Consider the following 24,869-nt stretch of genomic DNA (forward strand, 5'->3'; position numbering starts at 1 on the left):
CATAGTTCCCCACAGACTGGTCTCTAAGCTCAGGGACCTGGGGCTGAACTCCTCACTCTGCTCCTGGGTCCAGAGCTTTTTGACTGACAGGTCACAGGTAGTGAGGATTGGTAAACACACCTCCAGCCCACGCACCCTTAACATCGGCACCCCCCAAGGATGCGTCCTGAGTCCTCTGCTTTACTCCCTCTACACCCATGACTGTAAAGCCATGCACCCCTCCAACATCATTGTAAAGTTCGCCGACGATACAGTGGTGGTAGGTCTGATCTCCAATAACAGGATAACGGCCTACACGGAGGAGGTGGATGCTCTGGCATCATGGTGTCGTATGAACAATCTAGACATGAACGTCCACAAAACCAAGGAGTTGATTGTGGACTTCAGGAGGGAGAAGCAGAGGAGCCATCATACCCCTCTCAGGATTTATGGGACACTGGTGGAGAGAGTCAGCAGCTACAGGTACCTCGGCGTCCACATCTCCGAGGACCTGACATGGACCACCCACATTTCCACCCTGGTGAAGAAGGCGAGGCAGCGGCTGTATTACCTCAGGCGACTGAGGAAATTCAGGGTCTCCACAGCGCTGCAGAGAACCTTCTTCACTGCAGCCATACAGTCTGTGCTCACTGGGAGCATCACTGCCTGGTATGGCAACTGTACGGCACAGGACAGGAAAGCTCTGCACAGAGTGATCCGCTGTGCTGAACGGACTACCAGGACAGCATTGCCCTCCATGCAAGAGGTGTATGCCAGCAGGTGTACATCCAGTGCACAGAGGATTTTAAAAGACACAAACCACCCGCACAATAGACTCTTTCAGTGGCTGCCATCGGGGAAACGTCTCCGGTCCCGCATGGCCAAAACTGAAAGACTGAGGAAGAGTTTCTTCCCCCAGGCCATCAGGACACTGAACTCTCTTTCCCCCACTTAACTCACCCTCCCATACACACACATGTATACATGTATACTATGTATACGATATGTATATTTATGTATATTTACATTCCCTCTGCCACTGAGGTTAGATCTCTATCTTTACTTTACTTTATTTTATATTTTTATTCTTTATTCTTTATTTTTTATTTTATTCTATTCTCTTGTATTTTTGCACAGTTGTTAGAAGGAGTGTTGTTTTTTTTCATTTCACTGTGGATGCACATCCACATGTGACAAATAAAGAATTCTGATTCTGATTCTGATTCTGATTCTGATTATGCCACCGGATCCATGTTGTGCCAGTACCGCCAGTGTCCGCCAGGCGGTGCCGTCTCCGTACGCTCGGGTGCCAGCGCAGGTGCGCCGAGGTGAGGCAGGGCTCGGCTGTTTCCGTCAAAGCTCGGCAGTTGAACCGCTGTGGATGTGGGAATGCGGTTGCCGGAGGCAGCGGGCATTGGTGGACACTCGGCGGAGATGTGCGTACAGAAGCAGGAGCCCTCCGCGGTTGGCCGTCGTCCAAGTTAACGGGCTCTTTTCGGGGGGATGTGGATGGAAGCCCCGGACTGCTGGGTGTCGCTCGGAACAGGGCAGCTGTTATTTTTTACCCACCCATTTTCCGGGGGATTTTCTGTCTTGCAGGGGAGACGGAATGAGAGAGAAGCCGAGACGGATTCCCCAGCACTGTGGAGCCACGCATTGCAGGCAGCGTGAGTAGGGCAACAGACACCCAGCCGAGCCCTCAGGGGACTGGGCTCGTCACTGCTGGAATCGCACCTCAACTTTTCCAGGACCTATTTTATTCACAGGCAGACGCGCCACAGCTTTTAACGCACTCGCAGTTAAAACAAAAACAAAACAAAACAATAAAAAAAACAGCTATTTTATTTTCATTGTTGTTGAGTGTTGCTCACGTGTAAACAGTGTTTAGGCCGATTGATTGATTATTGTCTGTCTGATAAGCTCCACTACGATCATGAGACGCTCCAGCTGACCGTTAGAGGCCGGCCGGTTAGCTGTTAGTGCCGCGCCTGACGACTCATCAGCGGATTAATTTCTGAGGATTTTCTCCTGCCTTTTGTTGCTACGGCGGTTGCTACTGACGACCGCTGAGCCCAAAGTCGTAAACAGACGGACGGGACGCTGAAATAACGGGCAGGGCCGTAGTGGTCACAAGTTATGTCCAGCATAATCTGCCCTGTTGTGGGTGTCAAGTTTTTCTCAATGCAGCCTTTGAATTGTGACCTTCTTGTAGACCAGAATAGGACAGACAGCAAGTCAAAAGGTGCTGGACAAGTTGTGGTCTGGGTGACGTGTAACACAAGATACCTACTGGGTCACAAAACACAACCTACCAATGCACAATTTAGATCTCTCTCTCTCCTTCTGTGTGTGTGTGTGTGTGTGTGTGTGTGTGTGTGTGTGTGTGTGGATGCAGGAGGGGTTTGCTGGTCCCTTGGACTGAGTTAACTGCGTCCAAGTAGCCAGATTACCATGGATTAGCAGGCCTTTAAAATAGTCACGTTATCCCACCGGTGCTTGCAGAGTCAGCTGCAACAACACTGTCAAACATTTGCTGAAAACAAACGATACACTGTGGAAGTGGGCAACTGCATACGTTGCAATCTGCTGCCTTTCTTCTGCTGACAAACGTGCTGCCACACTGGCTGTGAAATGCGTAGAAATCGGATGCAACCTGCATGAAAAGGTCTTCATCAGTCAGCCGAGTTCATCCAAAGCCAACAGCGAGACGTGACTCACCTTCTGCAGGGACATGGGCAGGAAACACACCTGTTTACTGAGATTTATCTTCCTTCATTTAGTCTATGCTTTACTGAAACGAATCGTTGATTATCGGGATTGACAGTTCCATTATATTTGCCTGAGGATTTGCTACTTTCATTGTTAAAAAATGAAATAATGTGGTTTTGGACTGTTGGTTGGACAGAACAAGCAATCTGAAAAACATATCTTGGGCGAAGAATATTTGATGGGTATTTTCAATCACTGTGTCTTTTTAAAGCGGTTAATTGGAGAAATATTTTTATTTTATTACATTTTAAGAGTAACTTTCCATTTTCAGTAGAATTTAAAATGAATGAGTCCTGTTATATGGTACGTTAAACGCTGGATTTGAAGGTCATATGTGTGATTGTTGATTGGTTTTGATTTTGAAAATGTAGTGGTGAGACCCTAAAAGTTAAATAATTTCGTAAGAGCAGCACTGTTGGTTTCAAATTTTTTTTAAAAAATCGTCTTTTATCTGTTGTTTTGCCCCAGTCGATGCTCACTCCGACACCGTCTGAACTTTGCAGATGGTTCCAGAGTCTAAAAATGTCTTTGCAAGGCATTAATGTGATGTAGACTTGCAATTTCGACCCTGATGTGAAAACGGTCATTAAAAAGCTAAAAGCCGCAGCAGTGTCATTAAAAGAGGGTAACATCGATGGTCCAGAACTCAGCAGGGACCCTTCAGATCTGCTGTGGGCCGACATTAACATCAGCTTTGTGTTTCTTCTCCAGAGCGAAAAATGACGGCCAAACGAGCATCTGACCCTCTGCTGTAAACTGTCGCCCGCTGCTGCTGCTCAGAGGAGTAACAATACGTAACAGCATTTAGGTACTTGCACACACACACACAGTTTCTGTTGTTTATCAAGCTCTCTTTGTGGTTGATACACACTCAGAATACATTTAGAGTAGATTTTCTTTACCTTCCAGATCTACAAATGTTTCCCAAGTAAGTGTATGATTTAATCACGTGTCCATCTTTTTCATATGCGCGTGTGTGTGTGTGTGTGTAAGTATTTGAAGCTTTTCCAGTGCATTTAAATAAAATGTTTAAAATGTGTTTCCTTCACTCACCAGTTGTGGAGCTTGTGACACCAACAGCAGCATCATGTTCTACGGTTCTTCCTCCGGGGCCAGTATGTCCCTACCATCCAAGAGCCGGCTGAAACGCCAGAGCAGGACCTTCACACAGGTACGCACACACACACACACACACACACACACACACACACACACACACAGCCATTTTGGTCCGAACTCTGTCAGTCTCAAGAGGCCACCTGAGTTAAAAAAAAAAACAAAAAAAACCAAACACACTCCAGCAAATATTAATCCAGTTTTTAGTGAAGAGCTTGGCTGTACATTATTCATTGTAAGTGCATTTTTTTCTCAATAAAAATTTATAAAATTATAAAAGTAAAACAAAGCGTATTTTCTCACTTGCTTTAGTGGTTTCTAGCCATGTAGGAAATTGTTTTACCTGCTGGTTTCTTGCTGTTCTTAAACGGGTCATTCAGTGTGTTGCTGCTGCTGTTACTGTTTCTAGTAAGACACAATGTTGTTTAAATGCGAGCTGTGCTAGCGCTGTCCTGACCGATTGCCATGAAGTTTGGCACTGATCCCCTCAGAATGAACTGCAGTAACTTTGGTTATATTAAGCAAATGTTTACATGCTAAGATGGCAAAACATGGCAAACATTACACCTGCAAAAGCATGTCGGCCTTGTCTCCGGGACCATTTTAGCATGCTAATGTTAGCTTTTCACAGTAGCTGCTAGCGTAATCTTCTAGCGCTTTGAGCACCTAAAGCAACTTTCTGTGTACTGAAGTTGTGGTAGAAATCTCAAAGGTCCAACCAAAGTCGAAACGCTCTGAGGAAAATATGCGGCCATTTTGATGAACTGACCCTTTATTTTACACTGCAGGAAGTGCACGTTGTATATAACATCTGTGGCCGAATTGGCCCAGCAGTACATTCAGTGTTGTTTGTCTGTTGACCAGGTGCTGTACCGCACTCTGAGCTACAGAGACCGTGTCCCGGTAGAAACCGGAACTAACACTCGTGGGGACCGGCGCTCAACGACTGAACCCCCAGAGCGACCGGCAGACGACCCAGCTGAACTCTCCACGCAGAGCTCGGCCCCGGGGGTACTCAAGATTTTTGGAGACGAAATCTGTGCTGGTGCCAACTACAAAAGCGTCCTGGCCACACCGCGATCCAGTGCGCAGGAACTGGTCAAAGAGGCGCTCGAACGCTACTCGCTCAACAAGAATGCCGCCCACTCTTACGTCCTGTGTGACGTGATCGGCCGTTTTGAGGGGGGAGGCGGCATAGGAGGAGGCGGCTGGCGCACTGAGTGCCTGCGTGCGCTGGGGGACAATGAAAAGCCGCTGTTGCTCCAGGAGCTGTGGAAACCCAGAGAGGGACACGCTCGCCGATTTGAGCTGCGCAGGAGAGCAGAGGTGGAGGAGCTCAACGCCAAGGAGAAGGATACCATCACTGCTGGTGAGGAAACACACACACACGAACACGGACACACAAAAGTGGACCGGTGCACACATAGACAGGCACACACACACACACAGCAGCTGGTCTAATTCCCTTCCTTTCTTGACATGTCAAACTCAGCAGAAAAGCACAGCCCGTTACCTCCTCTGCAGTGAGTGTGTTTGTGCAGAGGTGTGTGTGCATGTGTGTGTTTGTGTGGGGATGCAGAACAGAAGCTTTCGTCACAGTTCTTATCCTGCGGAGACGATATTGTTTCTGGGTGATTACCAGTGTGTGTGTGTGTTTAAGTGGCAGTGCTGTCCTGTGGAGACAGAGAGATTAGATTTTTATTAGAAAGACCCACATTTGACTGTTTAATTGCACACTTAAGGGAACACACACACACACACACACACACACACAAACGGTGCAGTGGAAGTGCATGGACAGCTGGTCGATTGATTGAGTGAAAGCTGAATCCTTTGCAACCAGAGGTGTGGATGGGTGTGGGCACTCGAGCGGTTTTATCAATGGCACATTTCTACTACGGCGAGGACATATCATTTTCCTACTAAAGTACCTGCACAAGACCGTAGAGGGTCACACCTGACACCTTTGCGGGAGACGTTCACTCTGTTGTGCAGATACGTTTCAATACATACAAACATATTAAAACTCCTGTTGTGACTTTACATCTGCAATGCAGTGATATGAATCTATGTCTGTGTGTGTGTGTGTGTGTGTGTCTCCGGGATCCGTGAGCAGACCTTTATGTAGATTGGCGTACTGATTGATGAAGAGTTTGCCATTTGCGCTCATGCACACAACACTTAGTTAGTCTGCAGTCGTGTTCCGACAGCTCCACAGCAGCTATTTTCAGCCTCACAGTCACACGTTGCTCTTTGCAGGCACACTAACGTTTCTCGTGAAGCCTGCCAGGGTTTACTGGTTGCCATGTCAACTTCTGTGGTAGCCAGTCAGTCAGTCAACGGTCTGTTTTTTCGGGGGGTTTTTTTCTTATTGTTGCACAGTAGTGTTGGTTTATATTGTGTTGTGTTATGGACGGTACACGAGACAATATTAACTAACCTGTAAAACCTTGGAAAAGGGTAAGTTTAGTGTTGCTGCTATATTTTTAAACAAATCCCAGGAAAAGACCAAAACCCACAATGCGTTAGACCATCTCTCAATGCTGTCTGACTTCCCCACACTCTCTATTACAAACATATACAGTTCTGCCTTGAAAGATGTTGTCCATCATGCCTGCATTTGTGCACATATTTGGCATTTTAAATGTTCCCACTTTACCACATGTGATAGGTCCCTCCTTTTTTTTTTTTTGGTGTTTATTATCACCGCAAAGCCTTGTTCTCGTAGCTTTTTAAACAAGGTTTGATCATTTCCCCCTCCAAGAGCTACTTACTGTATTTTTTCAGCAAGCGTTTCTCACGATCGAGTGAGTATTGCATTTGGTGGGGTCTGTGTTCGACCACAGATTAACTGCGATTAACTGTGTTTTTTAATTTAATTTAATTTAATTTACTTTATTAATCCCAAGCTGGGAAATTACTTGTCTGCATTTAACCCATCACTAATCGATGCACACACACATACACATGCAACATGTAGCATGTGTATGTGCATATTGGGGGTTAAGTGCCTTGCTCAAGGGCACATCAACCGGCTAATGGAGGGGGTGGGGACATTATTACTCCACCACACTCAAATTTTTCCTGCCCGTCCGGTGGGGGAATCGAACCAGCGACCTTCCGATCACAAGCCGCTTCTCCATCCTCTAGGCCACGGCTGCCCCCAACGGCGGGACTATGTATGATAAAGTGCAGTGTTGTTTGTATTAAAGGATCACGTTATCCGGTGCAGCAGTGAGGCCAACTGATGCGTTTTTAACAATATGTGGACAACAGTGGTGCTCTGTGTCAGTTGTATCAGGCTTTGGCGGGGCAGACAACGTTTGTTCAGAGGACAAAGTTATTTTTGGAACTGGTCTTTTCTTTGGATTTGTTTCCGATAAGACACATAAAGATTATCACCAACGTTCTGCTTTAAAAACGTTCCTTACTGTACTTGGAAACATTTCAGGATAACACCTCATAATATAAACAGAAATATAATACCTTCTGGGATAAAACTATTTTATTAATAGACATTTTACATTTTTGCACTAACCTTTTCTTTTTTGTGTTGTAGTGTTTACAAAACTCACAAACCCTGGAGTCTCTTTCACTTGTTGTCTTTTCCCTCCTCTGGTGTATGTGTGAGCCTGCATGCACGTGTGTGAATCGTTACACACATTTTTTTTTTCTTACAATGAGATAATGTTTTAAAGGTATTGTAAGATTTTCATTAATTACACAAACACATCGCGGCCACTTAATGAAAACTGTATCATCAATCTTCAGTGACACCGTCTGTCCGATTTATTATACCATCAAAATTACACAAATTGAGTAGCAGACCATAGTTTGTATAATTAATACGGTTTGTGATGAAAAATGCCTGAGTTTGAATATTGTATCCTGTTGGCTCGACATCCCAGATGGGAAAATCCTGCCCTTCATACCTTTAACTGTATCTCTCCTTACTAACTGGTGATGTGACTCACTAGAAGCACCACAGAGATTATTTTTCTTTTTGGTCCACAGTGCATGCGTGTCTTGTGGTGTGCAGTTGGTAAGTGTGTGTATGGGGGATCGGGGGAGTTATTCAGTGCTTGGTGTTTTGGTGAGGGGGAGGGGGTTGTTTTTCTTTCGTAACCCCTCCCACCCTGCTGTAGGGCCCAAAACCTCCCAATTCCTGGCGGCTCTAATGGGTCGGTCTGGGCTGGGCAAACACAGGAGCTCCCCCCTGCGGTCTGGTCGAGTGGTACTGTCCAGCTCTAAAGGTGGGGACTGGCCTCAGGTAGGGTGGCTGTCAGTCATTACCATGGAGGACCACCTCTACCTGCGTTGTCACCAGTGCCACCCCCATTGCCAGTGATGCAACCAGTGAGAGTGTGTGTGTGTGTATGTAAAAAATTTGCTTGAGCCATCGCATGGCCTCAAACCCAAAGTCATGAGGGAGCTGCTCGGTTCGCCTTCCATCGGGTTCACTGTCACATGTGCTGCTTCATCCAGCATAATTCACTTCATCTGACTGGTGTTGTTTTACTTGGTTTCCACTCAGCTCACACATGAACGCACTGTGTCACTACAGCCTGAGAAGTCGCTTCGCTCATGAGTCACACACACGTGCTAACAATGCATATGGCACGTTTCTTATTTTCCACTCTTCACCTTTCTTTTCTTCTGCGTCCACAACTTCTCTCCCTCCCCACTCTGCCTCTTTCTTTTGCTCCCATTTACTGTCCTCCAACTGTCCTCCTCTCTCCCTCTTGCTCCTCCTCTCTGCCTCCCTGTAGATATTAACGCTCAGGCTCGTAAGCTGCAGAGGAACAGGGCGAAGGGGACGCTGACTCTGCCCCGATCCAGCAACTCGTCCTTCTGCCGCAGCCTCAGCGAGACCAGCCTCAATCAGGTTGTGGCCTCACTCTGAAGCCTCATCGGGATAGTTGATTGTTGGTCATGAGACTGTAAATCCTGAATGCATGTATGTGTGTGTGTGCATGTGTCTGCAGCTGGGAGTGGGAGAGGAACCCAAGCGTTATTACTCCACCCTGCCGGGGCCCTTAAGGGCTCGAGAACGTGAGACGGCCTCCAGCGGCCGGAGGAAAGAGGAGGGGAGTCAGGGAGGAGGAGGTGTGAGACACTCGCTTTACCAGTCCCCGCACCTCCTGCTGCTGCAGGGGTACAATCGGCAGGTGAGGATGGAGTTTCTGTGTTGTGTTAGAGCCTGTGTGTATGTGATATTTATTGCGCTGTGTGTTGCAGGACTGTCTGGTGTACCTGCTCAACAGAGAGCAGCACACAGTCGGCCAGGAAACGCCATCAGCCCGCCCCAACATCTGCCTCTTCTCTCCTGACATTCTGCCCCTCCACTGCCGCCTGCGCCGAGTCCCTGCACCCCGCCGTCACGCCAGCAACAACAACAAGGGAGAGGAGCCGGCGGAGAGTCAGCGGTTCTGTGTCGCCGTTGAGCCGGTGCTCCATGCCACAGTTCTGGTGAACTTTTCCCGCTGCGAGCGCTCCACCACCCTGCGACACGGTGACCTCCTGTCCTTTGGAGCGCATTACATCTTCCTGTACAAGGACCCCACTGGGGCTAAGCCTTTACCTGCTCAGACTTTGGCACGCCTTCGCTCCCTGGGGCAGCTTTACGACACTGGGGTGGAGGAGGGAGAGGGCGGGGCTCAGACTTGTAAAATGTGCGGTTCTGTGCTGAAGGACAGAGCGGCGCAGGTGTCAAGTGTTCCCGCAGTTAGACGCACCTTCAAGCCTCACCTGTTAAAATCCCGCAGCGGAGGGACCGCAGTGGGAGGCCCCATTAGTCTGTCAGGAGGGGAAGGTGGAGGAGCAGGGAGAGCAGGAGGAGGAGGAGGAGGAGGAGGAGGAGGGCAGAAAAGAAGGCTACAGCTGGAGTTTGATCAGGCTCATGAAGACCAGCTGTTGAACAGGATTGTGTCTCTAATCGAACCAGGAGGTCTGTGTTCTGATTTACAATATAATAGAACATATAGAACAAAACAATGTTTTTATCTCGGTGGATATATCTGTTTCAATTCACTCTGGTGAATGCTGGTATCTAGCCGTGTTAGATGGCAGATAATTTTGGTTCATTTGTCCAGGTTTATGAGAAATCTGTCTCTGAGATAGACCTGAGGTTCTCCAAGCCTTGAAAAGTTACACTATATGGACAAAAGTATTGGGACAACTGACCATTACACCAGCAGGGACATTAATGACATCACAATCTAAACACAATCTAAACACACAGCTTCCACTCTTCTGTGAAGGCTTTCCACAGGATGTTGGAGTGTGTCTGTGGGAATTTTTGCCTATTCGTGCAGTTTGTGAGGTCAGACACTGATGTTGGACCAAAAGTCCTGGCTCACAATCTCCGTTGGATGTTCATCCCAAAGGTGTTGGATGGGGTTGAGGTCAGGACTCTGTGTGGGCCAGTCAAGTTCTTCCACACCAAACTCATCCAACCATGTCTTTATGGAGCTTTGCTTTGTGCACTGGGGCACAGTCATGCTGGAATAGAAAAGGGTCAACTTGCCACACAGTTGGAAGCATAGCATTGTCCAAAATGTCTTGGTAATCTGAAGCATTAAGATTTCCCTTCAGTGAAAATCAGCCCTATAGCACACCTGAATTCAGTAATAAGAAGTGTGTCCTAATACTTTTGTGCATATTTTTTTGTAGGTTTGTTTTTGGTAATATTTGAAAATCAGTAGGCAAAATTAAAATGCAGGCACTACATAGGAATTGGGTGCAGTTGGCCTTAAGGAAAAAGGGATAAATGGCCTTAACCACTGTGTCCTGTGCTTTCGGGTGCTGAGGGGTATACGTAGTTAGAAGTTTCCATGAAAACATCTCTTTGCAGAATCTGTGTAACCGTTAGTCCATAGAGCTCAGTGTCTGTTTTCTTGGCTGAAAGTAGTTCAAGTGATTTTTTTTCTTTAAAGTGATTAGAGATCTGCGTGAGTAGAAAGATTTCATTTTTTTAATAACTTTGGTGAACTGACCCATTAAACTAACGTATGGTGCTCGAAAGGGCACGTGATCTCGCAATGCATTGTGGGCTGCGGTCGCCATTTTTGCAGTCAAAAGTTTTTTGTTTTTGTTTTTCTTTTTTGACATCATGTTTTAACTTATTTAAACAAAACAACAGAAAACAACGCTGTAAACACACTTTTCAGTTGCCCATAAAGCCCAGAATGCGTTGCGGTTTTCGCACTCAGCTACATCACACTTTCGAGCTCCATTGCGTCACTTCCTGTTTCTGCTCCGTCGCACTTGTTCACTTGTAGGCGTTTGGTGCTTGGTGTAGCGGGTTTACTTCACACGACATACTTTGTGTTAGCTTTCACTGGGGATGGTTTTAACAAAAAAAGTACAGTACACAAGCACTTAAGTAAAGGTTTATTAACTGCACGATCCTCTGGATTCTGTCCTTCGCCGATCTTCGTTCTGTCTCTGCTGCTCAGCTTAGCTTGGCGTTAGCATTACTTCCTTCACTCACTCTCCCGTCTTCTGCAAGGTGTGTGAAATGTTTAGTTACTCCTCTGCCTCCTTTAGTGAGTTAGATGTGTAGAAAGTTATCTTACTCACAGCCTTGGGGGCGAGGCTAAGTGAACTATCAGGTGTACCTGAATGTATATGTGTTGCATAGTGGGACAAGGTGATCCTGAATGCGTTTTGAGCATGGCCGAATGGGGTCATGGGGATGGAGCATGTGGTTGGGTAGTTCAGGAGAATAAAGAAAACGTGTTACTGATGTTAGGATACAGTTCGTCCCTCGTTTACTTCTTTTATGAATAGAAGATACGACAAATTAGAGGTCCGGCTCCGTAGTGTAGGTCATAGTCCAGTAGCCCCGACAGCTAGCCAGCAGCAGTTAGCCTGTGCGGACCGGCCTAGCCTAGCGGCTGTTAGCCAGCCCCCGAGCAGCCGGCAAGTCAGGGAAGTTGTGGCGGTTCGAAAGAAGCGTAGGCCGACACAAAGGCCCGTGGTTTTCCACCAGCCGCTTCATTTATCTAACCGATTTTCCCCACTAAGCGACACACCCGCTGAGAAACCGAGCGTGGTTATTGGTGATTCTTTGCGGTACGTGAAGCCGACACCAGCGACTATAGTTAAATACATCCCGGGGGCCAGACGGGCTTCTTTCTGCTTGCTTGGGGGTTCAGACTCTGGGTTTCTGTACAGCACATAGAGACAAATTTGACTGTAAAAGGTGCCATGTAAATACAATTGAATTGAACTCCCCCACAGGAGATGACCATAAGCTGACACCTGCCTACCTGCTGTGTCTGTGCATACAACATTCTGCCTCAAGCTTCCCACCTGGGAGTTTTGGAAAACTGCTGCTCAAGATTGTCAGACGAATCCAGACCATCGCATGGGTCAGTCTCTGCCTGTCTCACTGTCTCTGTCTGTCTGTCTGTCTATCTGTGTCAGTGGCACTTTGGTCTCGAGGCTTAAGATGACCTCATGTGGAGAGAAACTGGTCAGCCATGTCAGGTCAGGTGAATATTTAAACAGATATCACATGCTTTGGACTGTATTACACACATGCAATCTTCTGTTCCATCACACACAAAGTTTTAGGATGAAAACCAGTCACTTATACTGTAGGTGGGGAAAAAAAGTCACTGATTGGCAACATTTCTGATTAAATCTGATCTATTAATCAATGAAGTCGCTTAATGCAGCAGTGATGCTAAGTAGTTGCTGGCTTGAGGTTCTCAAATGTGAGGATTTGCTGCTTTTCTGTGTTGTATTTAATTTTAAATTAAATATCTCAGATAAAACAAAACATTTAAAGATGTCACGAACACAATGTTCACTATGCTGTTTGATGCTGATACTCTTTGAGTTGATGACAGGAAGTCAGAAAGGCCACATGGGTGTAGCTTGTCATGTTTTTGTTTTTTATTGTTTTACTGTACTATTTCCACATGAATAAGATTCATCTAAAGGTCCAGTATGTAGAAACATGATGAAACATGGTGAACTTCACAGAAGCTGATCATACACTCATGAAAACCTAATTATGAATATTACACTCCATTTCTGACAATTGATTCCCTTAAGCCCCACACACTGGACCTTTAAAAGACTGTAAATATCAGGGTCTACCCCAGGAAACTGTTTAGTGGAGGCAATATGAAATCCAGATCCCAACACATGTTGTAATGCATTTAATTTGGTCCAGAGATGACAGCTTAATCAGCAGCCAGACTCTTTCTCATGTCTTCGTTTATCCGTTTTTTTCTTTTTATATTAGCAGAGGTGGTTTCATTTGATGCGGTTGGCCTTTGTTAAAGAGCACTGCAGGAGACTGGGTTTGGGGTGTGTGTGGGAGCTGTCTTATAATTAGGGTAAGCTTATATTCAGTCCAGTGGGGCACAAAGTAACTATCATCTTGCGTCAGCACAGGGGTGTTAAGTTTTGTAAATATTATCGTGTCATTTCTTTCTGTAGGTTAGTGATAGCGTCATGAAGTGTGGTTCTCCTACGCACATCCTAAAAGTTTAATGAGCACTTAATTGCTCTCCTTCTTTCTGTGTGTGTGTGTGTGTGTGTGTGCGTGTGCGTGCGCCCACCTTGCAGGAGAAGACAAAGGAGCTGGCTCAGAAGCAAGCTCAGCAGTGAGTATCGCTTTCCGACGGAAAGAGGCCACGTGTGCTCATGTACCGTTTGTGAGTTTGTATGTCAGTGCATTCAGTGTGTCAGTACGTCTCCCAAACTGTGTTTAAGCCTCTGCTCTTTGTGTGTGTGTGTGTGTGTGTGTGTGTGTGTGTCCATGTAGCCAGGACCCAGCCTCCCTGTCTCTGCTCAGTATCTCAGACTTGATCCCGGACCTCCAGACCATCTTCTTCTGGATGTCCAACTCCATTGAGATCCTCTACTTTATACAGCAAAGAGCGCCAGCGTACACACACAGCATAGAGACACTACAAGGTACACACACACACACACGCACATAGTCTGAGTCTGAGTTATGAGTGTGGAAACAACTTGGCTGAAGAGTCATTACTCACTCTGACAGACTGATACGGCTACATCATCCCTCCCTCTCAGTAGATCTCTCTTAACTATGCTTCTGTCTCTGTCATCTGTGTCTAGGGTCAAAGGAGTCGTTGCTATCGGCGACTATATCAGCCAATGAGGAGGCAATGACTATCTTGGAAGAAGTGATCATGTACACTTTCCAGCAATGTGTTTACTATATCACCAAGGTAATCTGTCACAGTGCCATCCTATGAGTGAAAAGTGAGACATTTTTATTTTGTTTTTAGAACTTGGAAATGAATCTGCTGTTTCATACTACTTTACACATCTCTCTCTCCAGGCTCTTTATGTAGTGTTGCCAGGTTTGTTAGACTGTAATCCATTCCCAGTCGACAGCTCTGAGCCCTGCTGGAAAGGTGGTGTCGGGTTTCCTGAACCTGTACGCAGAGTCCTGCAGGTAGGCATGTGTGATGCCTTGTGTTGTGTTGTGGTGCAGTTATGGTTGTCAAGATCATGAAAATTAATAATTAACTGTCAAGTGTCTGAAACTTTTTTTTCTTGTTTATTTCAAGATCCCCACCGGACATGCTCTGAGAAATAAAAATGCTCTTCTTTGAATAGTAATTTTGATTGTGTCCAATGTGGTTTTTCCATATAAGTTCAGTTAGTTATAAATTATTACAACCGCATCTTCTCCTTTTGCTCCAGTGTAAAATCCAACAGATATTGTTCATTTCGAAGTTTAACTGCCAGACACAAAATGTCTCCAACCTCACTGAAAAGTCTGTTCTCAGTGTTGTTCATGTTTCCACTCCACACCTGTGTGAGATGCATGCCAGACCAGGACTGGCTTTCAAACTAGTCGTGATGTCACAAAATCTCACCTGCCAGCGAGTCATCGATTAATTCAAGTTCATGCTGTGCTGCCACTTGAAATATAAATTGCAAAGTTTCCAAATATACTAAAAAGATCAGGCTGCATTTTGGGGAATTGAATACACTTAAATATTTATACTGGATGGAATATTTTACTCACTGTGAACATTATTTGGCTTCAGTGAAGAGATGTCAACGTCTGATTCAGAATTCATATATACGGTGTTATGTGTCCTAGTTTTGTTCATATTTGATGGACATAAGCGTGTGTGTATGCAGGTGTTTCAGAACGCCCAGGAGCTTTTGCAAGGCTACCAGGTCCACCCGGAGATCCAGGCTCAGATGTTCGCCTACCTCTTCTTCTTCTCCAACGTGTCGCTTTTTAACCAGCTAATGGACAAAGGTAGGGCAAAGAAAACAACAACAAAGCATGCGCACTCACAGCCTCTCTCTCCCATTAGACCTCCCTCAGGATCTGGACAGCTGTGTGTGTGTGTGTGTGTGTCAGAGAGACTGTCCTTGTGTCCTTGTCAGCATTTTGACAGTGACTAACCCAGATTTGTCCTCAATGCCCTTCTCATATCTGCATTCTGTGTCTCCCCCTCCTCCTCCTCCTCGCTTTTTTTCCTTCCATCTGGCCATTGGGGAGGGTTGAGACAAGAGGAGTAGAGGTGGAATTTGATGGAGGTGGGACAGAGAGGAGATACAGGATGGGTGGAGGTGGGGCAGAGTGAAGGGTAAAAAGGCTGGAAGGCCACTCAGTTGTTGTCATGACCTTGCTAATAGTCCATTTCCTTGCCTAAATGCAGAATGTAGTCATTTACCACCAGCTTTATCCATGTGTCCAGCTACACATCACTTCCAACCTCCCCACGCCCTCCCGTCGTATCTTCAGCCACACGTGCACACGCCCATGCACAAGCCATATGTCTTCATTAGCCGGTGGAGACAGGAGAGATCACATGTCCAGCCAAGGGAGAAGGAGAAATACCTTTATATTCATGCAGAAGCTCCCTCCGTCCCCCACCTCATCTCCACCTTCCTCTCTCTCTCTCTGCGTCTGTCTGGCTTTCTCTTCCTCTCCCTCGCTCCCCTTTTTTTTTTTTTGTCGCTCATTTATATTTCTCCACTGATGGTGTCCATGGTAACAGCGAAGTGAGTTTATAGCAGGTAACGCTGACGTTTGCAGTGAGCGCTCGGCAGCTCACGCTCACACACACACACACACAAACACAGATGCTCACACTGACATCTTTCAGCCTGCGAACATATTATCATAGGTATCCCTTTGTTAGGATTGTTTGCTCCAGAGTGTACGTTGGCTTTTTTGAGTTTAAAGGTGTGTGTGTGAACCAGCTGCTGTAAAGCATTATGACACATTTACTAAGAGGTTAAGTGATGTCTCGTCTGTTTGCAGTGCCTCACACATAGATTACTGTATGCCTAGACATAAGCCTATTACAGAGGGAAGTGTGTGCGTGTGTGTGTGCATCCAAGACATATGGCAGAATATTTCAAGGGTTTTGTGTGTGTGTGTGTGCTGTCTGCACACAATGCTGTCACATTATTGTCCTTCCGAGGCGTCCTGTCATGCCTAAGTCATAGAGAGAGAATTTTTGTGCAGCAACTGATCACTTTTTCAATGACACGGGACTGTTGACTGTGACCACGTGCAGCTGATATTACTCATTGAAAATCTGTCGAAGAGTGCAGACTCTTTCATAATTATTAATAAATATCCTGCCAGTTTTAGACTGCTTCAATGAGGTGGAGTTCTTCAACAAACATTTAACATTTTCAAACTTCTTTTGTTAAATGAAAACAGGATGTTAAATGGATTGTAAAAACATATATACTTGTAAAAGTAATGGATTTTGAGAAAAAAGTCCTGTTTAAGGCATATTTAAGGCAGTTATTAAGCAAACATGCCAGTTTTTCCCTCGTTCTAGCTTCCAGAATGAGACCATGTTCTGCTTTGTCTTATGTGATGTTAAACCTCAACATCTTTGTTTTTTCCAACTGTTGGTCACACAAAGCAAGCGGTTTGAAGATGTCACTGTGGGCTGTAGGAAACTGCACAGGCATTTTAAAAAAACTATTTTCTAACATTTTAATGAGCAAAGAATTTATCAAATAATGGAGAAAGTAATTGGCAGATAAATCCATGGGCTAAGTGGGAAGACCGTTTGTTTTGCACAGGCTTGGGTGTGTAAGTCAGATGTGGGCTAACTATACACTGCAGTTTGTATTTACTCTACTTTGAACTCTTATTTTCATTCATTGTATTTCTCAGTGTTTGTGTCTACTTGCTGAGTGCAGATGGAAGTAGCCAGTAGTTAAATCTGATTCATCAACACTGACAAATGTCAGATGATCCACAGCTCCAGCGCAGTTGTTTTTCATTGTTTTTGCCAAACTGCAGCAGAGGCCTGCGTACTTCAGAAATCTTAAGCAGGAATTATAGCTGCAGTGAGGTCCTGGAACAAGACAGAAAAGCTATGGGATGCCAGCTTGACAAATGCTGGATTTAAAGTTAAACCGCCTGCTTAACTTACCACAAAACTTCCTTTCAGTTCTTTGATGCGATAGAGAGAAAGAAATGGTGACGCAGAGTGCAGAATGCAGGCTGTGTGCTGGTTTGTTGTGCAGTAAAACACAAACCCAGTCAGCTGAGCTCTGCAGCAGTCGATTTGTATTCCACAAGGAGCAGGTGGCTGCTGGCTGCTGCTCGTTGTTTCATCGACGTCAACAGCAACTTATTTAAAAATGGTCGTACAAAACACACGCATGCATCGAAACACACACAGTCTCTGTTTTAGTCAGCCTTACTCTGAGGCATGCACACATCTAAGAACAGGAGTCTGCTGCAGTGTGTCTGATGAAATATCCAACCACTGACTTTGCGGTGTGTGTGTGTGTGTGTGTGTGTAGGTCCATCTCGGGGTTGGTTCCAACGCTCCAAGGTGTTGCAGATTCAGGCGTGTTTGCGGATGGTCATGGAGTGGGCGAGCAGGTCAGGTCTGGGACATCTGGCTGACAAATTCTACACCAAACTCAACAGCACAGTGTCCATACTGGCCACACCCCCACAACAGCTCACACAGGTAACACACACACACACACACACATGCACAAGCTAGCACTAATTAGGTGGCAATACTTGAAAATGGATGAAATGTAATTTGAAGTTTAACTCCAGCCCAAACAATGGAGGCCATCAGATACAAAGTATTGCAGTTGGGATGTTTAGTTTAATTTAAGAGTTTGGTCTCGACGTGCTCTAACTGGAAAGTGTCATGAGATAACTTTTGTTGTGAATTGGCACTATATAAATAAACTAAACTGAATAATCGTGTGGTCTTTCAAATCGAGATAACAGAGGACAGAAAGCTTTGACTGACTGTGTGATTGTGTTTTACACGATGGAGAGAAGTGTTGCTCATGAAGCAAGTCACTCTGATCAGCCATTAATTGGTAGCCTTCCAGGACTTCTGTTTAATTTCCCCTCTTATTCTTCTCTCTGTGCAGTTGAGTTGGCGAGCTTTGTCCAGTGAGCACCCGTCTCTGAAACCTGTCCAGCTGCACAGGATTCTCACTCAGTACCAGCTCACAGCAGAGATCGGCCCCGTCCCAACATGGCAACCCAGCAGCGAGGACGAGGCGTACATATACAGAACAGGTAGATGTGTCCGTTTGGGTTGTGTGAGTTTATTTCATGGCAAGTCACCTACACCATGAATGGACTTTTCAGTAATGTAGGAAACATCTTTTGAAAAGAAAAACATTTGACAGTCAGTAAAGAAAAAGCAGATCAGACACAAATCATTATGAAATACTGAAATATATTGGAGTATCTTTGTATGTCCTCAGTCCTGTGGAGGGGATCTTTAAGAGCAAGGTCATCTCACATGTTTCTTCCTCAGGGATGCGACTTAACACCGAGCACTCTGTCAGTCTGCATGAGTTTACGTTCTCATGATCAGTTGACGGAGTTTGCTGTTTGTCACAAACAGATCAAATACAGGATCAATAATTTTACAGGCACAGTATCCTGATTTTTATTCATGCAGGACATCACATTCACACTAAATGGGACATACAGATTTAATTAATTGTATTGTGGACATGGTTTGTTGGCTTGTCCGTGTCGGTAGACAGTTTCCTCAACAGTTGGACCTACTTCGAGTACTGATTGTCTGAACCTTACTGTATTTATGACTGTGTCAGAATCTGCCAGAGCAGAAATTTATCATATCCAAAATTTTATGTCCCACACTTACTGACGTAGCTACTGTAACTCTGCAACTAGCAGCCCTGATTAGCGTTGTAGACTGTCATGTAGACCACCATGAAGACCGCATATGTGGAGCTTCATGTGTGAAAGCTGCACAACAGAACGAGTGACAGGCAGATGGGGGAGCTGTGCAGCAACCCTGCGTCAGGCTTTTAATGGTGTGTAAGTATCTGATTGAGTTAACATCAGTTTGTGTGTGTGTGTGTGTTCAGTGGACCTCCTGGAGAGCTTTGAGAACCACCCTCCCATAGTGCTGCCCAGCGCCGGCTTCAGGGTGGACCTGGACAGCGAGTGTGTGGAGGACAGCATCTACAGACAGCTGCTCTACATCCGCCACTACCTGTGGGGGCTTCGCACCAAGACGCAAACACACACCAACACTCCCACCGTGCACACACACTCCAACGGAACCAACACGGCTGACTGGCCCGACGTTCAGGTCGGGAAGACGCACGCACGCACCCACACACACGCACTGTCAAATGCACACACCTAGCAGTAATCCAGGCCATGTGCCTCAGCAGCTGCAGTTGTTGAGGAGTTCCTCATAATCCCATAAATGAAAGACAAAAACCCTACAGCCCAGCCAACCCACACACACACACACACACACACACACATACTCACTCGCAGAAACCTAGACATGGTTAAATCATGGTTAATCTGATTAGTCTTCAGGCTGTCTAATTAGTGGGAACGGCTGACTAGACCATAATCCCTAGTGTTACTGCACCCTCGTATGTACACATGTACACGCGCACTCTGAAACGCATATACATTTACAAATATGTCAAATGGTATATTTGTCTGTAAGATAATTATGCATCTCTTTAATTATCTTTAATTGGACTGTTATCTAGGAGCCAGGCTTTTCGTGTACCGCAGCAACAACACTTTTTCCATAGCTGAAAACATAACAGGAATGTTCATTTTCATTCCATTTGCTGATCCTTACTTTACAACTCACACCGTCTTCTAAAGTCTTTCTGTCCAACGCCGATGCAGAGGGAGCTGTTGCCTCCGGCCCACAGCAGCCCCCGCTCTGCTGGTCCTGGGGACGAGGTGACGGCAGAGACGGGAGACGAGAGAGGACGAGACAGACCCTCAGGCCAATCGCACGCACACAGCCTCAGAAGGAACGGCAACATCCACCACCACCCTCGCCCAGCAAACCCCGACCCGTCGTGCCTCCTGACCCCTCCCAACACCCCGCTGTACCCGGACGGGGGAGGGGGAGGAGGGCCGATCGTAGGCCCCGGCACCCAGATTAACGGCTGCATAAGCAGAACTGTGGCAGAATGTAAAAAGACCAACGGACTCATCACCAATGGAATGGAGGGTAGGTTGAATAACACACAGGCAGGAGGTGGACAAAATAACAGGAAACACATGAACAGCATGATGGAACACAACCACTGACTGGACACCATGTAATCTCTGGCCTTGAAAATGAACACCATGTAATGCCTGACTGTCTTCACACACGTGGTATTATTTTGTAGGGATTTTGTGCTAAATCACACATTGTATGGTGTTTTTGTCATTTTGTCCACCCCAGATGTTCCAAATCTGTAGATCTCACAGCAGAGAAGTCTGGGTTTACTGTGGAAACACCTAACAGTTAATTTGATTATTGTTTTGGATCAGCGTGTCCCTACACAAATGTATTATCAGTACATAATATACAGCACACATGCGACACATGCATGTCGTCTTGAACATAAAGTTGCTAGTGTCACAATCATATTCCCACTGGAACTGACTAATGTGAAAACTATTGACACACTGCCGGAATACACTTTACGTGAGACGACGTAAAGGGCACGTTAGTAACAGCTGCATAAAATCAGTGTCATTTCAAATTCACTCAAAGCTGCATTCATCAATACTGTTTATATTAATGCCTTAAATGATGATTACAAGTAATGTCAACGATGGAGCGATGACAGAAATATCGCACACTCTGATAAAGCTGCTGCACGCTACCTGCTGAGCACCAAACGACAGCAAATCAACCATCAGGAGTTGAAAGTCCCAACCAGAGCGAATATTAGACTTAAACTTAAATTTCAGTTCCAATTAGAGCGTCTTTTGGACCCCCAGAACTGATGACTGCCGCTGTAAACCTGCACCTCTTTGTCCAGTTCTGTAGTTGAAATTCCGGAGCTCATTGGTCAGCAGAACGATTTCCCCTGCTGTGCCATCTACAGGCTCGTGTCAGAAGTGCGTCTGTGTGTCAGATCTGCTCCTTTGTTTGTATCGTTGCATGTGTCTCAGTATCTGTGTGTGTCTTCTGCACAGCAAGACCTCAATATGTTGGTCCAGCCCCATAGCGAGTGTGTCTCCCTGTGTCTGTGTGTGTGTGTGTTTTGTACATTTGGGTGTCTGTGTCCTCTGCAGGGTGTATTAGTGGGTGTGAGTTTCCTTTCCCTGTATCCTCCCCTGGCGTCCCTCCCCTTCCTGATGACTTGTGTGTGGTGTTTGTAGTGGAACTGGACAAGGGACCCTACGGACTCGGCATGGGACTCATAGACGGCCTGGTGAGTTGAAAAAAAGGAGCTTTTACTTTTTATTGATTTGTAAGCAGTAACAAAAAGATTAGAAGAAGGACCTGTGAGGACATTTAAGCACTTAATATGTTTGACAACAAAGGAGTTCTCATACATTCTTTTACATCTTCCTATGAAGACATATGTTGTAGAATTATATTGTCATCTAGTTATGGATACTTCATCTGCAAAAACCTTATATCAAGTTGAAGTTACACTATACTGTGTTTTTTTTGTTAACATTTTAAAAGGATGGGTTTGCCCGTCAGCCTTCTCAAGTTTCACGAACAATAATTTGGACACTTGGGATATTTTTGTGTTTTTTTTCATTCTGATATACAAAAGTGATGAGGAAGTCTCAGAGTTTATCTTCCGTCAGGCTTATACCATGGACACTTTAAAGATGGGAATCATTTTTCTTATTATTTTGCTATTGCTTCTCAAATGTGAGGGTTTGCTGCTTTTCTTTATTTTGTTTTATTCTGTACAAGTTTGGGTTGGGTCACCTCAGACTCCTCTTTTACCAGTGAGAGTTCAGTGGTAACACAGCAGCAAACAGATGTACGTTCTGCTGCAGTTACCTGCATTTTATTGTAACTTCTTATAACTTACTGATTTGAGTTAGAGTCACTGTTGATCGCAGCGTTTCACATTTCCTGTCCAAGAGCACTCGCCTATTAAGGGACAAAAACAGTGGTCATGGACTCCAGCAGATGCTTACCTAAATAACAGACACACACACACACACACTGTACATACTCACTGTACAACACTTCTCCCTCCTGCAGCACACTCCTCTCAACGCTCCAGGAATTTACATCCGAACTCTCATCCCTGACGGACCTGCGGCCTCCGATGGCAGACTGAGGATCGGCGATCGCATCCTGGCTGTCAATGGGACCAGTCTGATAGGAGCAGACTACCAGAGGTACAGACGACGTTCCAGTGTTGCTATTTGTGACCATAAAAATGGGCTGTTTAGATTAATGGGGCTACTGGGTGATACTGACACTGGTGACAGAGTGAGCCATCTTCTTGCAGCGTTAACCATAGCCATGGCCGTCAGCCTCTTTAAGCCAACTGATTACTTTGATTGATCGGTGCGAGCCCAGACAGTGATGCTCCTTCATCCTCACTCTGTCTCTGCTGAGCTTCATGTAACTGGACTCTTGTCTTTCCCTCCTTCCTTCCTCCCATATGCTCTTTGCAGCGCGGTGGATCTGATTCGTCTCGGAGGAGGTCGCCTGCGCTTCCTGGTAGCCAAGTCTGACAACGACGTCTCAGAGAAGATCAGCGCCTCCTCCTGCTGACCACCTCTGAGGTGGGACAGCCAGACGACGAGGGATAAAGATGTGTGCACGGTTGAACAGGGTACACACACACACACACACACCCCATGCATACATGCGCGGCATGAAATATGAATGTGAAAACTAGCACAAGGCCAAGCAATCAAACTGGAGGTGACGCTCCGTGACTCCACTTCGCGGCTGCCAGACCTGCTTCCCTCCCGCTGACTCCTACTGGGTTTGCGTGACAGACAGAATCCGTAACCCAGCGCGACATCAAAGGAATACGCTGCGAGGAAAGTTGCCTAATTAATCAGCATTTGAGGTGGGCGACAACTAACCAGCCAGTATGCAGTCTGATCTGGTTTAAAGCACAGTAGAATGTAGGGATTTCATTTTTCTCTTGTCGGGCTTCAGAGAATGTGCGCACACTGGACTTTTTCCACCTGTTTAGAGATTAGATATTAAAGGGTAATTCTGGTATTTATAAACCTGGGCCCTGTTTTTACATATTTTGGTGTCTATATGTCTAATAGCTATAAAACGTTTTGGAGTTTGGTCCCGTTTGGCCCAGGAGATTGTCTCAGCTAGCAACCACAAAAGGGGCTGCAACACAATAGTCAAGTCAGAGATCCGACATTCCCCCATGAGCAAGCGCTTGGCAACAACTGCGTCCATAAAAGTACATTCACTGAAAGGTCTTCTTTTTGCCACTCAGATTGTTATTCTTCATAGCTGTTAAAGAGTAAGTTTCTTTTTGTTTACAAAGAAAAAACCTGCAGAAAGTGCTCTCTTAAAAGCCAATAGAATGCATTGACAAAAACAGTAATTTCACCTCACTTGTGCTGTTGTATGTTTTTAGGAATAAGTTCAGATCACATTTTGACATAGTTGGTCCAAGAATTAAATTGTTTTGTGGCTGCCAGGTGAGGTCATCTACTGGATCAGTTCCAGTTTTTGTACCTATTTGTCATTTAAACATGAAAATATGTAAAAAAAAAAAAAAAAAAAAATTAGGGCCCTTTAAGTAGCTTGGTAAAATAGCTACCTAGTTCGCAGACAAAAGGGACACAAACTGAAACTGTACTTAACAAGCATTTGCAGACAAACTACTCAAGACAGCCTCAGTGGACACTGGACGTCTTGCACAGTGCTTTTAGAGTGGAACGTTTTATAAACCTGTTTGTTAGCAACTCCCAAAGCACTATCAGAGTCTGCTCAGCAGACTGAATGACTGCATATGAATGTTAACTTTTGAACTGGAAAGTGGGTGAAAGCGGCAGACAAAGTAAACGGAAGAATGTCAAGACATGCAGACCAGCTCTCTCATTTTTACACTGAAACTCCTCATTGGACTTAACCTCCACTGGAAAAGAGATGAACTCTCGAGGTGTGACGTGCACAGAGGATGTACAGCTGTTGTTTATTAATCACCAGATCATCAACACGACATGTTTCACTCCAGAGTTTCTGATGCACAATCCAGCTGTGTATAAGCCTCAATTTTGTTGTGAATATACCGTACGCTGTATGTATCTGGTTAAGAGGTGTAAATAGTTGTTTGTAAATATTTAGCACATGGCCACATATTGTTTGGACATTCAGAGGAGAAAGTGCATTTGAGGGACAACTCAGATCACTTTTTCCTGAAGTATATTTGGTCAGTAAACACTGAAACCCACTGATGGAAAAAAAGAAACAATGTCTTCTGGAATTAGATAAAATACAGTCACGGGTTTTCTGATTTTTCTAAATGTTGTTAATTTGATTCAACTCCTGTTAACGTGTACACAACTTGTGCACTGCACAGCCGCACTTTTGTTGAAAAGGTAACTACACCAAAAAAAACCAAAACAAGATATTTTACTTGTAATAATATCTGGCCGTAGCAGATAGCCCTGTTTTTTTTAGTTAGACTCAAAGTATATTTCCAACCAAACCAACAGAATTTTGGCAAATGGAAATTTGTTGTGATTATTCACAGCACTGACAGATTACATTTAAAACCTT

At 45.3% G+C, this 24,869-nt stretch overlaps 1 protein-coding gene across 2 annotated transcripts; it reads left to right on the plus strand.

Moving 5' to 3' along the window:
* Positions 1 to 1,274: 1,274 nt before the first annotated feature.
* On the plus strand, positions 1,275 to 23,886 carry radil (Ras association and DIL domains). Of its 2 annotated transcripts, none has more exons than XM_046371546.1 (20): positions 1,275 to 1,646; positions 3,460 to 3,556; positions 3,805 to 3,919; positions 4,729 to 5,233; positions 8,634 to 8,749; positions 8,850 to 9,032; positions 9,103 to 9,811; positions 12,109 to 12,239; positions 13,450 to 13,487; positions 13,649 to 13,800; positions 13,966 to 14,078; positions 14,192 to 14,308; positions 15,007 to 15,130; positions 17,659 to 17,831; positions 18,256 to 18,406; positions 19,234 to 19,460; positions 20,027 to 20,360; positions 21,509 to 21,561; positions 22,359 to 22,498; positions 22,781 to 23,886. In XM_046371546.1, the coding sequence occupies exons 3-20, from the start codon at positions 3,836 to 3,838 to the stop codon at positions 22,878 to 22,880; spliced, it is 3,450 nt and encodes a 1,149-aa protein (XP_046227502.1). In that variant the 5' UTR covers positions 1,275 to 1,646; positions 3,460 to 3,556; positions 3,805 to 3,835; the 3' UTR covers positions 22,881 to 23,886. The 2 variants fall into 2 exon arrangements, with proteins under 2 accessions (XP_046227502.1, XP_046227494.1); XM_046371538.1 differs by having other exon boundaries at positions 1,276 to 1,646; positions 21,422 to 21,561.
* Positions 23,887 to 24,869: the final 983 nt, after the last annotated feature.

The sequence above is a fragment of the Scatophagus argus genome, chromosome 2 (genome assembly GCF_020382885.2).
Source record: "Scatophagus argus isolate fScaArg1 chromosome 2, fScaArg1.pri, whole genome shotgun sequence".
NCBI classification, from domain to species: domain Eukaryota; kingdom Metazoa; phylum Chordata; class Actinopteri; family Scatophagidae; genus Scatophagus; species Scatophagus argus.

What these genes read in the sequence shown, in the direction of transcription:
- radil (XM_046371538.1), top strand. Translation starts at nt 3,836, where the DNA reads ATGTTCTACGGTTCTTCCTCCGGGGCCAGTATGTCCCTACCATCCAAG. An exon ending in GAAGGATACCATCACTGCTG is followed by an intron (nt 5,234 to 8,633) that starts GTGAGGAAACAC and finishes GCCTCCCTGTAG; the next exon opens with ATATTAACGCTCAGGCTCGT. An exon ending in TAACCAGCTAATGGACAAAG is followed by an intron (nt 15,131 to 17,658) that starts GTAGGGCAAAGA and finishes GTGTGTGTGTAG; the next exon opens with GTCCATCTCGGGGTTGGTTC.